Source organism: Notechis scutatus, chromosome 11 (genome assembly GCF_049901735.1).
Source record: "Notechis scutatus isolate UNSWTSFEM ecotype Mainland chromosome 11, rNotScu1.2, whole genome shotgun sequence".
Taxonomy (NCBI): domain Eukaryota; kingdom Metazoa; phylum Chordata; class Lepidosauria; order Squamata; family Elapidae; genus Notechis; species Notechis scutatus.
In genome coordinates, this window is record NC_142019.1 from 9,075,792 (window position 1) to 9,090,552 (window position 14,761).

At 44.1% G+C, this 14,761-nt stretch overlaps 1 protein-coding gene across 3 annotated transcripts in view; it reads left to right on the forward strand.

Annotated features, from left to right (window-relative positions):
• ALPK3 (alpha kinase 3) overlaps positions 1–14,761 on the forward strand; it is a 48,395-nt gene that overhangs the window by 11,406 nt on the left and 22,228 nt on the right. For all 3 annotated transcript variants that reach the window (XM_026690035.2, XM_087972744.1, XM_087972745.1), the window contains 2 exons: positions 376–497; positions 12,650–12,767. In XM_026690035.2, the coding sequence (XP_026545820.2) occupies positions 376–497; positions 12,650–12,767 (240 nt within the window). The remainder of the gene's footprint in view (positions 1–375; positions 498–12,649; positions 12,768–14,761) is intronic.

A 14,761-nucleotide genomic window follows, 5' to 3' on the forward strand; every position in this document is an offset into this window, starting at 1 on the left:
TCAGTTTTAAAGACAATTAGAGACCCTAGTCGGTGATGCTGCCCCCTCAGTTGCCTCTTTCCATGTGTCTGCCATGTTACAGCTGCTGGGCCCCAGCGGCAACATCTGTCCCCTGGAATGACCAGGATGAGTTTGTGTGTGTGTTGCAATGTTCCTGTAGTTGTTCAACTGTGGAATGAACTTGGAATTGCTTCATTGCAGTGCTTTGCCTCTTAAGTTCTCCAGAAGGTTTCTAAAGAAAGGGGGAAGACATTTTCCAACAGCTAGAAATGTGTTGAGTACTCAATGGAAGCGTCTGGAGAGAAGATGGCTCTTCCAAGTTCTCCTTAACCCAGCTCGCTCAACTTCTAATTGGGGTCCTTTGATATTTTTTAGGGGTACCTTCTGTGCAATCATTGCTCAGCTGACCGAAGAGACCCAGCCCGTCTTTGAAACAACTCTCAAATCCTACGCCGTCTCGAAGGACGCCGATGCCAAATTCACGTGCATTGTGATAGGTGAGTGAACACAACTCAACATTGGCATGGATGGTCTCAAGAGCGAGTGTTGGATTCTTCCTTTGGACCACCACAGGGCTGACATGTATCCCATTTGGCAGAAGTTATGTCCCAATATATATCTATATTTAAAATTGTATCTATCTACCTTCTCCAACATGCTGTCTCTAAGCCCAGATTTTTGTGACTTTCCGAACCTCAAATACGATGGCTGAAAATATGATATGATATGATATGGGTGGGTGGGTATAGGCATAATGGTTACCCTTTTGAGAGCTGAATGCAACTAAATTTCATTTTAATGTGTGCTGATTAAAGATAAAGATTCCCCTCGCATATATGTGCTAGTCGTTTCCGGCTCTTAGGGGGCGGTGCTCATCTTTGTTACAAAGCTGAAGAGCCAGCGCTGTCCAAAGACGTCTCCGTGGTCATGTGGCCGGCATGACTAAATGCCAAAGGCACACAGAACGCTGTTCCCTTCCCACCGAAATGGTCCCTGTTTTTCTACTTGCATTTTTACGTGCTTTCGAACTGCTTGGTTGGCAGAAGCTGGGACAAGTAACAGGAATTCACTCCGTTACGCGGCATTAGGGATTTGAACCACCGAACTGCTGACCTTTCTGATCAACAAGCTTAGTGTCTTAGCCACCGCGTCTCTTATTATGCTGATTCGTGTACATTTAAAGTGACAATTTTTTTTTCTATTCTAAAAATAATAGTACATTTCTTGTCCTTTTTTTAAGGAAAGGGGGCTGTTAAAAAATACATCCTCCTCCTCCTCCTCTTTTACCACTTCGGCTACCAAGGGACATACAAAGTTCTGGTTCTTACTCTTCTGGTGGCCTCAACCATTGTCATTTGATGCTTTTGTAGTGTATCTTCGATGTTGTCTCCATCTTCTTCTGGATCTGCCTCTTGTTCTTTGAGCTTCCCCATCTCTCTCTCTCCCTCCCTCCTATTTCTCCTGTACAGTGTAGAATCCCAAGATAATCCCAAGATATATTGTTAAGGTCTAATATTGAACTCCCCAGTCTACCAAATTCTGCCCCTCCCCCCAAAAATGGCTTTTCTCACACACTTTTTGGCCTCTTCTCCACCTTGAATTATTCACTGTAGCCTCGTCCATCATGCCTAGGATATAGACATAGCCCTGACAACAAGATTTATGTCTGCTGAAGCTTTTGATTTGATCTTTAAAAGTCCGGTGTGGCTTAGGAGAAAGCTTTTAAAGAGATCCCTTCCCACCAGCCCAATTTACACGTCCTGAGCCCCTTCAGCTCTGCTGTCATTCCTTTCATGTAAATTAAGTCACCTTCAAACAGATCTCTGGATGGTTTCCTAAGCAATCATTCAGAACTGGTTTTACACCCACCCCCCCAGGTTGGGACTGTGTGATCTCCCGTCCTGGTTCTGACCCAAACCCTTTTCCAATAAAACAAACACGAACCAAAGGGAACAAAAACCTTTTAATGATTCTTACGAATCCCTGGTTAAAAGGCTGCTGCAAACTAATTAACTTTGATAAGCACAAGCCTCGCCTAATCATAAGATTAGGTTAACAACTCTTAACGCCTTTTTGGGTATTTAGTTACAGTGGGCTCTAGCACTTAGATCATTAGAGATGAGTACTCCAACAAACTCTGTCAAGGATCTTGGAGTACTCATCTCTAATGATTTAAGTGCTAGAGCCCACTGTAACTACATTGCCAAAAAGGTGTTAAGAGTTGTTAACCTAATCCTACGTAGCTTTTTCTCTGGTAATATCACACTACTAACTAGAGCATACAAAACATTTGCTAGATCAATACTCGAATACAGCTCATCAGTCTGGAACCCGCATTACGTATTGAATATTAACACAGTTGAGAAAGTCCAGAAATATTTCACAAGAAGAGTTCTCCACTCCTCTACTCGTTGCAGAATTCCTTATGCCACCAGACTTGAAATTCTAGACCTAGAAAACCTTGAATTACGCCGTCTTCGGTCTGATCTAAGTATGGTATATAAAATCATACATTGCAATGTCCTACCTGTCAATGAATACTTCAGCTTCAACCATAACAACACAAGAGCACACAATAGATACAAACTCAAGGTTAATCGCACCAAACTTGATTGCAGGAAATACGACTTCAGCAACAGAGTGGTTGATGTCTGGAATACTCTACCTGACTCTCTGGTTTCTTCCCCAAACCCCAAAAACTTTAACCTTAGACTGTCTACTATTGACCTCACCCCTTTCCTAAGAGGTCCATAGGGGGCCTGCATAAGCGCACCAACGTGCCTACCATCCCTGTCCTAATGTTTCTTTTATATTTTTTGTATTTTTCTTATATGTATCCATGTATTCATAACTATGTTTTTACTTATACCTATTATCTTGTAAGCAATTGACAAACCAAATAAATAAATAAAATAAATAAAACTGTGCGGGGCTGCCAAGAATAACAGATAAGAAATATTTCATAACACAAGAGTCTTCAAATACCAACTTAAGATACTGCAATATCTACGAAGCTGAGTTTCAAAACGTTTTTGCTTCCTGCAAAGAATGTCCTATTCACAGCTGGGTTTTATCTTCTTGAAGGAGGGGCTATTACCTTGCAGCCTTACTTTCGAGTTGCCCGTGCTGCTGCAGCTGCTGTTTCCTGCGAGCAGCCCCGCGTGCACGCGCACTTGGCACAGGCTCCTCGGGAACCTCCTCATCACTGCTGCCAGCCCCTACAATCTCTGAATGCAGCAGTCCACTTCCTAAGGGCCTGGCCCCTCATCTGAGTCCTCGCTCTCCTTAGCCGTCTGCACCTGCTGCTGCCTAACTACAACACATCCATCCAAGTAGAAATCCAGCCTGGCTTTTGCCTGGCTTTCAAGCCAAGGGACGGGCTAAGGTGTATTAAACAGGTATAGATAGTTCCTCTACTTACAACCACTTCTTTAGCGACTATTCAACATTATGACTCTCTAAATCCCAACACTATACTGGTAGCCCTTGACTGACAAGCACAATTGAGCTCCAAATTTCCATTGCTAAGTGAGACATTTGTTAAGTGAGTTTTGCCCCATTGTACAACCTTCCTAGCCACAGTTGTTAAGTGAATCACTGCAGTGGTTAAGTTAGTAACCCGGTTGTTAAGTAAATCTGGCTTCCCCGTTGACTTTTCTAGTCAAAAAGTCCCCCAAAGGGATTGATCACATGACCCTGGGACATGAAGGATGAGATGATGGGATGTATGTACAGAGGAGGCCCTGGGGGATCAGAGGAAGGGTCATATGTGGAGAGAGGACCCAGGTAGGGATGGAATGGAGATGAGAGCGAGGAATATGAATTCTGATAAAAACATCTTCTCTTGCCTTCATTTCTTTGCCTTAAGCAGCCTGGCTCCTTCCTGTCTTCTCTCTCTCTACAGGAGAGGAGGTCAGGGGGGTTGGCGGGGGGGGGGGGTGCTGCCTCAGACAAAGATTTAAAACTGCTTTTACTTTTCTCTGCGGAAGGAGGGGGGTCGTGGGGAGTGGGGGTGCTGCTTTGAGCTGCTCTGCAATAGGAAAGGGGTTGGAACCGTACATTCTTAGCGAGGCAGAAGTTCGCACCTTAAACCACTAGCCAGGATATTAGGAACAAGAATAGCTTGCTTATAAGAAAAATCCCAAAACCCACATAGCTGGCCCATGAAACTAGGACACTTTGCAAGATACCCATGACCTGGGGTGAAAAACAGATGACAAAGTAGAATGCAAGGTCAAGCTAAACGGTTGGATGCCTTTGGGTGTCCCTAAGTCTCCCCACACTTAGCTCCCTTATTGATCTGGTAGGAGTGATCTCAGAAATAAAGCCACAACAGACCAAAATGGTCACATGGTTATAAGCAGTGGTGGCATTCAAATAATTTAATATACTGGTTCTCTGCCCTAATGATTTCTTCCAACAACCAGTTCTCCAAACTGCTCAGCAAGTTAACAACCGGGTTCTCTTGAAGTGGTGAGAACCGGATGAATCTGATAAGACATTCACTTGGAAGGGAGTGATTGACATCTCTCCTTGGATTAGCGCTTCTCAAAAAACAACAACTGAATGAAAAACTGCTGATGACCTTCTACCGCTGCACCATAGAGTATATCTTAACTTACTGCACCTCTGTATGGTTTGCCAATTGCACAGGGACCTATAGGACAGCGCTCCAGAGGGTTAACGTCATTGCCCAGAGGGTCATGGGTTGCCCTCTCCCCTCTTTGGAAGAGCTTTATGGCTCCCGTTGCCTCAAGAAAGTTCAAAACATTCTCAAAGATCCATCTCATCCTGGGCACCCCCTTTTTTGAACTATTACCATCTGGCAGACGGTACAGTATAATAAAAACAAGCACAACTGGGCTGAAAAACAGCTTCTATCTCAGGGCAGTAGCTCTGTTGAATTCTGCTGTATAGTGCAAGCAATATCAAAGGGTTTTCAGTTCAATTGTATAGGATGCGAAGGATGTGCATTTGTGTTTATTTTCAGTCATAACGTACACTGAAGATGGCATTTAATTTCATCGTACGAGGTGCAATGATAAGAAAGAAAACCAAACTAAACTATTTTTCTAAAACTATTCTTCTAAATACTCTATGGTGCAGCGGTAGAAGGTCATTGTCAACTTCAATTCCCAGACGTGACCAAGGTTGAGAAACACTTGGTCTATGGAAAACCTGTGTATTGTTTCAGCAGACCTCCCTAGATCTGGGATGGATTTCAACTGCATCCAAGTTGCCTGCTAATGCCACCTACTCTTCACAGCAGGTATGCTAGTGGTAATGGGCTTGGGACACGTAACTGGAGCCCCTGTTGGGAAAGACACTCATCAAGTTCTTGGATAGCTTCTCTTCACTCTTGGAGCGCAGTGAGAGCAGTCAGATTCTATTTCACTCTCTTGGAGCATGTCACCCCTCTGCTTTTTGGCCGGCATAATCGCTGTGAAAGTATGGAGGGCAAACCAGCTGGCATTTCTCCTTGCTCCAGCTTCATGGCTGCTTTCTGTAGCCTCCTTATTGTGATGGGTGTGGCCACTGATTTCTGAAGGACAAGATGGGTGGTGTAGAAAGCATTGCATGACAAGGACTCATGTCCCAGATCCATGTCTGGAAGAGCTGGTGAATTTAATTCTGCCCCCATTCTCTGGATTTGGGAATGAGGGCAAAAGTTAGGGATGGAGCTGTGTGTCTTGCATGTAAAACATTCTGGATTTGATCTGCCCTAGGTAGAGAATTATTGGTAGGACAGTCTCCATCTCCATCTTCATCTCCACTTCTATCTCCATCTCCACTTCTATCTCCACCTTCCCTTCCAACTCCCATCTCCTTCTCATCTCCACTTCTATCTCCATCTCCCAACTCCCATCTCCTTCTCATCTCCATTTCTATCTCCATCTCCACTTCTATCTCCACCTTCCCTTCCAACTCCCATCTCCTTCTCATCTCCACTTCTATCTCCATCTCCACTTCTATCTCCATCTTCCCTTCCAACTCCCATCTCCTTCTCATCTCCACTTCTATCTCCATCTCCACTTCTATCTCCATCTTCCCTTCCCATCTCCTTCTCATCTCCACTTCTATCTCCATCTCCACTTCTATCTCCACCTTCCCTTCCCATCTCCTTCTCATCTCCACTTCTATCTCCATCTCCACTTCTATCTCCATCTTCCTTCCAACTCCCATCTCCTTCTCATCTCCACTTCTATCTCCATCTCCACTTCTATCTCCACCTTCCCTTCCCATCTCCTTCTCATCTCCACTTCTATCTCCATCTCCACTTCTATCTCCATCTTCCCTTCCCATCTCCTTCTCATCTCCACTTCTATCTCCATCTCCACTTCTATCTCCATCTTCCCTTCCAACTCCCATCTCCTTCTCATCTCCACTTCTATCTCCATCTCCACTTCTATCTCCATCTTCCTTCCCATCTCCTTCTCATCTCCACTTCTATCTCCATCTCCACTTCTATCTCCATCTTCCCTTCCCATCTCCTTCTCATCTCCACTTCTATCTCCATCTCCACTTCTATCTCCACCTTCCCTTTCAACTCCCATCTCCTTCTCATCTCCACTTCTATCTCCATCTCCACTTCTATCTCCATCTTCCCTTCCAACTCCCATCTCCTTCTCATCTCCACTTCTATCTCCATCTCCACTTCTATCTCCATCTTCCTTCCTTCCCATCTCCTTCTCATCTCCACTTCTATCTCCATCTCCACTTCTATCTCCATCTTCCCTTCCCAACTCCTCTCATCTCCACTTCTATCTCCATCTCCACTTCTATCTCCATCCTTCCCTTCCAACTCCCATCTCCTTCTCATCTCCACTTCTATCTCCATCTCCACTTCTATCTCCATCTTCCTTCCAACTCCCATCTCCTTCTCATCTCCACTTCTATCTCCATCTCCCCTATCTCCATCTTCCCTTCCCATCTCCTTCTCATCTCCACTTCTATCTCCATCTCCACTTCTATCTCCATCTTCCCTTCCCATCTCCTTCTCATCTCCACTTCTATCTCCATCTCCACTTCTATCTCCATCTTCCCTTCCAACTCCCATCTCCTTCTCATCTCCACTTCTTTCTCCATTTCCATCTCCAGAAGAGTCCAAGTCCCCAATTATGTTTCCCATCCACCACTTGACTCCCCTTGGTGCTCAATATCGGCCTCCTTTCTCTCTATCCTTTTTGCTGGAGCACGGCCATCATCCAGGAAGGTCACAAAGGAGCAGACTGGACATTTTATGAGGAACATTAAGATGATTAATTTGGGGGGGGGGGCTTGATAGAGCTGAGCATTCTCACAAACATCTCCATACCCCTCAGGGCCAGTCCAACCCCCCTCCCAGCCTTTAAAGGGCTCTTACATGATTCTTCGAGACCTCCAAATTGAGATTTTTTTTTCATATGATAGGAGCAGAAAATGATTTGGTCCCAGGAAAATAAGTGCATTAATTGCATTTAATTGCATCTAGTTGGATTTAATATCTCGTGATTTGGCCGCACCCACTGCTTTGTGCCACACCTCCGTTCTTTTTCTTTTCTTGTATTTTTCCAGGTTGAATCTCTCCTTGATCAGTTTCCACCCATTACTCCTTGTCTGGCCTTTGGGTGCCTTGGAAAATAGCTTGACCCCCTTCCTCCTCTCTGTGGCAGCCCCTCAAATATTGAAAGACTGTTCTCATGTCTCCCCTGGTCCCTCTCTTCACTAGTTTAGTTTACTTTATTGTCATTGCACCTCATGCAATGAAATCAAACACCATCTTCAGTGCACATCATGACCATGAAAATAAACACAAACACACATCCTTCACACTCCACACATTGAACCGAAAACCCCTGACCCCACACCAACATTGCACTGTACAGTAGAATTCAAAAGACTAGACTAGCCAGGCCCAGTTCCTGCAACCATTCATCGTATGTTTGAGCCTCCAGCCCCCTAATCATCCTGGTTGCTCTTCTCTGCATCTCTTTCTAGAGTCTCAACCTATTTTTTTTATAGTGTGGTGACCAAAACTGGATGCAAGTATTCTAGGTGTGGTCTTACCAAGACTTCATAGAGCGGTATTAGTACCTCCCTTGATCTCGATTGTATTCCTCTGTTAATGCAACTTAGGATGTAAGTGTCAGGATTTCAGCAGGCATAGAAATGTTTTATGAGTTGACAATAAGGTCATGGAAGCTCGTGCTTTTCAGAGATTGGCGGCTCTTTCCACCTGAAGCCTCAGTTGGTGGAGGAGGATGCTTTTCATTTTGCTTGGAGAAGATAGTTTATTTTATTTTATTTATTTATTTATTTGATTTGCCAATTGTTTACAAGATAATAAGTATAAGTGTATACATAGTTGTGAATACATGAAATGGGTACATATAAGAAAAATAAAAGAATAAGAGAAACAATAGGACAGGGACGGTAGGCACGTTGGTGCGCTTATGCATGCCCCCTACAGACCTCTTAGGAAAGGGGTGAGGTCAATAGTAGACAGTCTAAGGTTAAAGTTTTTGGGGTTTGGGGAGATAGACAATCCCTCCCTTGAGCTTGGCCCTCTATGCCTCCCTTCTCTGGCTCAGAAGCAAGCAGTCATGCAGATGGTATGATATCATTGTCCTGAAAAGGCATCTGTTGACCAAAGGCACTTAAAGGACACAAGAGGGCTATGATGCAACCCTTGTTGCTTTGGCCCAATGGAAACTTTGGGTTCAGTTTACAGGCTATGACGTGTGGTTCTCCATGGAGAGACTGGCCCTTCACCAAGTGTCTGTTTTTTAACCTCGGACTTCAATCCACCAAAGCGGTCTCACTTCCTAGAATGGTGGGGATGTTCTCATCTCCTGTCTATGTTGAGGGTGACAGGGAAGACCACCTGGTTCCGCTGCTCTACAAGTCCTGCTTGGAAACAGGTGTCATTTCCCCCCTACCCTCCAAAGGAAGGTAAAATTGGCAACTTCTTTTCCTGGTTTGAATGAAGGAGACTACCTTTCATGGGTTATTGTTGCATCCAGCGAAGTCGTTCTGTTGCTGTGTTCACACAAGAGGCTTAATCTCGGTGCTGGTTGATCGTGCGCCGAGAATAAACTAATCCAAACGCATTGTATGCACTCCCAAGGTTGGCAATCATTTGGCCCAAAACTAAAAATGTACGAGTTCAAACGTTCCCTTGAACTTCTTGTCCTCTTTATTAACTATTGCCCGAATTGTTGATACTAATTAATTGCAATGTTGTGATTTTGCTCCTTTTTGAAAGTTAGTTCTCTAATCTTTTTTTATAAACTTTATTACTCTTTTATATCTTTAAAAACAAAACATATAAATATTATGACATTAACCGTGTGTGACATCTATCTCATATACTTCTATGTTGTGCTTATTTACAAATATATACAGTTCATGCAAATATAAACCTTTAATCTACGAAATGCTTATCGTTAACTCTTTTCATCATCCCTTTGTCCTAATTCAATCCAATCGTACAATTTTTCCCAAATTCTATAATATTCAGACTCCTCTTTCTCTTGTAACATCAGGGTTAATTTATCCATCTCGGCACATGCCATTATTTTTTGAACAATCAGTTTATCTGTTGGTTTAAAATTCTGTTTCCAACATTGGAGCATAGGCAATTCTAGCAGTGGTTAAAATATGTAATATTATGTATTTTGTATCTTTCCCATATTTCTTTTTAATTATCCCTCATAAGAATAATTCTGGTTCCAAATCTATGTGTTCCTTAAAGATCTCTTGTAACCACTTTTGAATTTTAAGCCAGTACTTCTGGGCTTCTAAACAAGACTACCACATATGATAGTAAGTACCTTTTTTCTTCTTACATTTCCAACATGCCAGATTCATGTTGGGATATATCTTTGCCAATCTCGCCGGAGTCAGGTACCATCTATAAAACATAGATGTTCTCTTTATATGAAGTCAATTTTGTTAATTTCTAATTTAAATTCCAAATATTCTCCCACTCTATCAAATTTATATTATGTCCAATATTTTGAGCCCAAGCTATCATACATCCCTTATCTACCTCTTCTTCCAATTCTACATCTAATAGATATTTATAGATTTTTGTGATTTTTTTTAAATCTGGGCCTGTTAAAATTTTATCCAATTGTTGTAGTTCCAAATATATTCCATACTCTTCTTTATCTTTTTATATCTATTTTGTAGGTATGCCCACTAATCAATATATATCCCTTGTTTTTGGAGGTCTTGGGTCAACTTTAGATTTCTTTGTACATCTAGAACTTTTGTTGGTAAACCTGGTTTTCCTTCCTTCCTTCCTTCCTTCCTTCCTTCCTTCCTTCCTTCCTTCTCTAGATCAGTGGTCACCAACCAGTGGGCTGGGGACCACTGGTGGTCCGTGAAAATTTTTTAGTGGCCCGCAGAGAAATGTCACCCAAAGCAACCCCCAAAGCAATTAATCCAGGCTGCGCGGGAACACAAGGCTGCACCATCCACATGGCCCATGGGAACACAAGGCTTGCGCCACTTGCATTGTGAACAACATGAGGTAGTGAGGGGAGGGGGGAAAGAGCGGAGGGGGGGAACTTGCCCCACTCGCCCCAGGCGCCTGGCCTGGCCACCTTTCCACTTCTTTCTTCTTCTGCTTTTGGCTGCACGCAAGGAAAGCAGCAAAAGTTTTTCTTTCTCTCCCCCAAACTCCGCCAGAAATGAGTGTTTGGGACTCTGCAAGGCCTCCTGCTCCAAGAGGCTGCGCCGGCACGACAAGTCTCACAAAGACTCATTTCTGGTGGAGTTTGAGAGAGAGAAGGAAAGACTTCTGCTGCTTCTGCTGCTTTCCTTGCATGAAGCCAAAAGTCTCTCTCCCCCCCGAGAACAGAGCTGGAGACGGTATCCTGTGATCTCAAATAAAGATCGATCGATCGATAGGAAAACAGGGTGGGGAATTTTCCTGCAGACTTTTTGGGGATTTTCTAGTCCACGGGATTTAAAATTATGAGTTTGGTGGTCCCTGAGGTCCAAAAGGTTGGCGACCCCTGCTCTAGATCACGCTCACCATTTCTTGATTTCACTCAATCACTCAAGTGATTAAACTTTACTCTGGACACCAGGTTCAAGTCTGTATTCTTCACTAAGGCTAAGTCCAGGTACTTCTAGCTGGAATATTCTTCTCTCTATCCTTAACTTTGCTTCCGTCTTCTTCTTGGGTTACATTGATAGCCGTGAAGACAACCAAAGTATAGATGCTTGGCATCCATCCATGGGATTTCTCCGTATGGTTTCAGAGCAGCCTGTCTTTGTGTATAAAGGACACCATGGTGGCTCAGCCGTTAAGATGCTCAGCTTGTTGGCTGAAAAGCCAGCAGCCCTACGTTCAAGACCCATACACCACACGTTGGGGTGAGCTCCTGTCCTCGCCTCAGCTCCTGCCAAATTAGCTGTTTGAAAGCATGCAAATGCGAGTAGATAAATAGGTACCACTTCAGTGGAAAGGTGACAGTGTTCCCTTATCTCATACTGGCCACATCACCACAGAAATGTCTTCGGACAGTGCTGGCTCAATGGCTTTGAAGCAGAGATGAACACTGCCCCTTATATCTAATGTGTTGAAACTGCAACTCCCAGAATTCCTAGCTAGCCATTCCGGGAAAAGGCTATGTCAATATGCATGGATGCCTACATTTGGAAGGCATCGCGTTGGAGAAGGTTATTCAACGGTTTCTTGCTTATATTCTCAGCCTGTTTAAATTTGGATTTCCTTTTTGGTGGCTGGAGTGGAAGTATCTGTTTTCAGCATTCCTTGTTTTCCCGCCCCCCGGTCCAAATTGACCTTACTGTGGTGTCCAAAGCCAATACAATAACAGGCAACTTGTTCAAGCTGGCCTTGCAGCAGTGGTGGGATTCAAACATTTTACTACTGGTTCTGTGGGTGTGGCTTGGTGAGCATGGCTTGGTGGGCATGGCAGGGGAAGGATACTGCAAAATCCCCATTCCCTCCTCACCCCACTAAACCTGCTTTCCAGCTCCGTTCTCCTGTGCAGGACAACCAAAGGAGACCCAGCCAATCAGCTGGGACTCAGGAGGCGGAGAAAAGATGGGGGCGGGGTCAGTCAGAGGCGGAGAACCGGTAGCGGAAATTTTGAGTAGTTGGTAACCTTCCCTCAGGAGTGGGGCGAGAATGGAGAATTTACAGTATCCTTCCCTTGCCACACCCACCAAGCCATGCCCACAGAACTGGTAGTAAATTTTTTTTGAATACCACCACTAGGGCCAGTCAGAGGGAATATCTGCCGGTTTTCCGAACGACTCAAAATTTCCGCTACTGGTTATCCAAAACTGGTCAGAACCTGCTGAATGCCACCTCTGGTTCCCACCCCACTAACCTGCTTTCCAGCTCTGTTCTCTTGTGCAGGGCAACCAAAGAAGACCCAGCCGATCAGCTGGGACTCAGGAGGTGGAGAATAGATGGGGGGGGGCAGGGCTAGTCAGAGGTGGGATTTGCTGGTTTTCCGAACTACTCAAAATTTCTGTTACCGGTTCTCCAGAACTGATCAGAACCTGCTGAGGACCACCTCTGTCTCGTAGACAAAAAGTCTGTTGCTTTCATGCTTGTTTTGGAACGAGACGTGTTTCTCCAGCACGAATGCTCCTTGATTCTGCTAACGTGTAATGTCCTCATCAGGATATCCACCGCCAGAGGTGACCTGGTACAGAGATAACGAAGAGATGGATCGATACTGTGGATTGCCGAAATATGAGATTTTGCGACATGGGAACCGACACACCCTGCAGTTATACAAGTAAGGAAGGAAGGGAGCACCTATCTCTTGGGCGACAACCCATTCGCCAGCTGTCTCTGGGGTGGGAGAGGAAAAGCCCGTGTATTGTTCAGTTAAGCTCAGAATGACATTGTTCGTAGACCATCTGTCCAAGCGTCTACCATTTCCTAAGCACAAGGTCAAAAGCTCTGTTACAAACAAGCAAATGATTCCAGTTATTCTAAGAAAGACGGCCTTGCAAGCCATGAGGATTTAAGCAGCCTAATTTCTTGTCTCCTGGCCAGGTTGGAGGGGTGCCCTGGAAGGCCAAAACCATCTTTGTACTAAGCAGGCGAGGATACTGATTCTTTTGTAAGGAGCGTTGGGTGAGAAAGGGGAGACATTGCTTTGGTGCCAGTGAGGACCGTTCTGGCAACAGGGTGATTGATAAGTCCAACAATATGACAACCCTCCTGGATTTGACCCAAAGGTCCATCTCTTCCATGAGGTCCCATGAGCAGGTTTGGAGACCAATCAAACCTCTCTCCCTAATTCCCAGGAAATTAAGGTGGCCTCTCTAAATTTGATGTGGTGTCCTTGACTAGTTGACCTTGATAGGTTTTGCCTGTTTGATGGCGCTTAAATTGTCCTTTCAGGCCATCAACAACAGTCTTCTCCAACCTGTACACCTTCTAAATATGGGATCTTTATTGGGAACTTATCTATTGGGATCGATAAAGAGCCTTTCTAATGCCCAGTGCCTCATCATCTGTAGGGGAAGAGCAGGCAGAGCTAGGAGGTAGAGTTAAACAAGTCATCAGTGTGGAATCATTATGTTCCCACAAATAGTGGGAAGTCCAACCCCGCTTGAATTCCATTGAGCCTTACCTGGTGCCCATTTAGTGTTGAACTTGCAATAAATATTCTGAACTGCAACTTAATGTAGGGTCCTGATTTTTTTTGCACCTGACATCATCATACCTACCCAAGACAAAATGATCTTGGAGGGAAGTTGCCAGCAGCTGCTGGATGAGGGGTGCCAATAATAGCTGATAGCGACCATTATAGCTGGGAAGTTCCCAATCTCTGTTGAATGGTTTTTACAGTCACCGCTGGTGCATCGCAAATAATGCCAACCACAATGTTTATGTCCGGAGGACATTGCTTGAACAGCTGATTAGATGTTAAATTTATGTTTTACTGACAAATAAATTATGGTATCTGCTTAGATAACTAGGAAATTAGATGCCTCCAGCTAGGACCGAAGAGGAGAGGAAGTTTCATAAAATAATTCCTTGGAAAATGGTTAGTGTTAAGTTTTGCAGCTATACTTTAGATGATCCCTTAGAAAGCGCACTAATTTATCATGGATTTTTATACTGTCCCATTTTGACCATTGTAATTGGAGAAAATATAAGAATGGTTGAGCTATGCACAGTTGTCTTTCATGTTCTGGACTTCATTCAGCTCTACTACAGTACTCAGTTGAGAGTAGTAGTCTAATATATGTTGAGTTTACCTACTTGGTGGAACACAGTGTAGTAATTCAGGACCCTGGACATGAAACAAACAAAATGTTAAAAAGTTATGGTATTTATGTAGTTACTTACCAAGCACATCTAAATTGTATTAAAGTAACCAAAATATCTTTGCAATCCCCAAGGCATGTCACAACGTTTGAGCACCGCTAATGTTTGGAAAGTGAAAGTCGAAAAATTTGACATGCCCTGCCAATGGACAGTTGTTCCACCTGAGTCCACCCACTTGAAATTCAAGAGATTTTACAATTAACTTCCCGTGCGACACCTTTTCACAATCTAATTCTCTAGAAATATGTGGAACTTCTTTGATCTCTTTCAGCGTCCAAACCAGTGGTGGGATTCAATTTTTTTTTACTACCAGTTCTGTGGTTTGGTGGGCCTGGCGTGGCTTGGTGGGCGTGGCAGGAGATGGATACTGCAAACTCTCCATTCCCTCCCCACCCCACTAACCTGCTTTCCAGCTCCGTTCTTCTGTGCAGGGCAACCAAAGAAGAC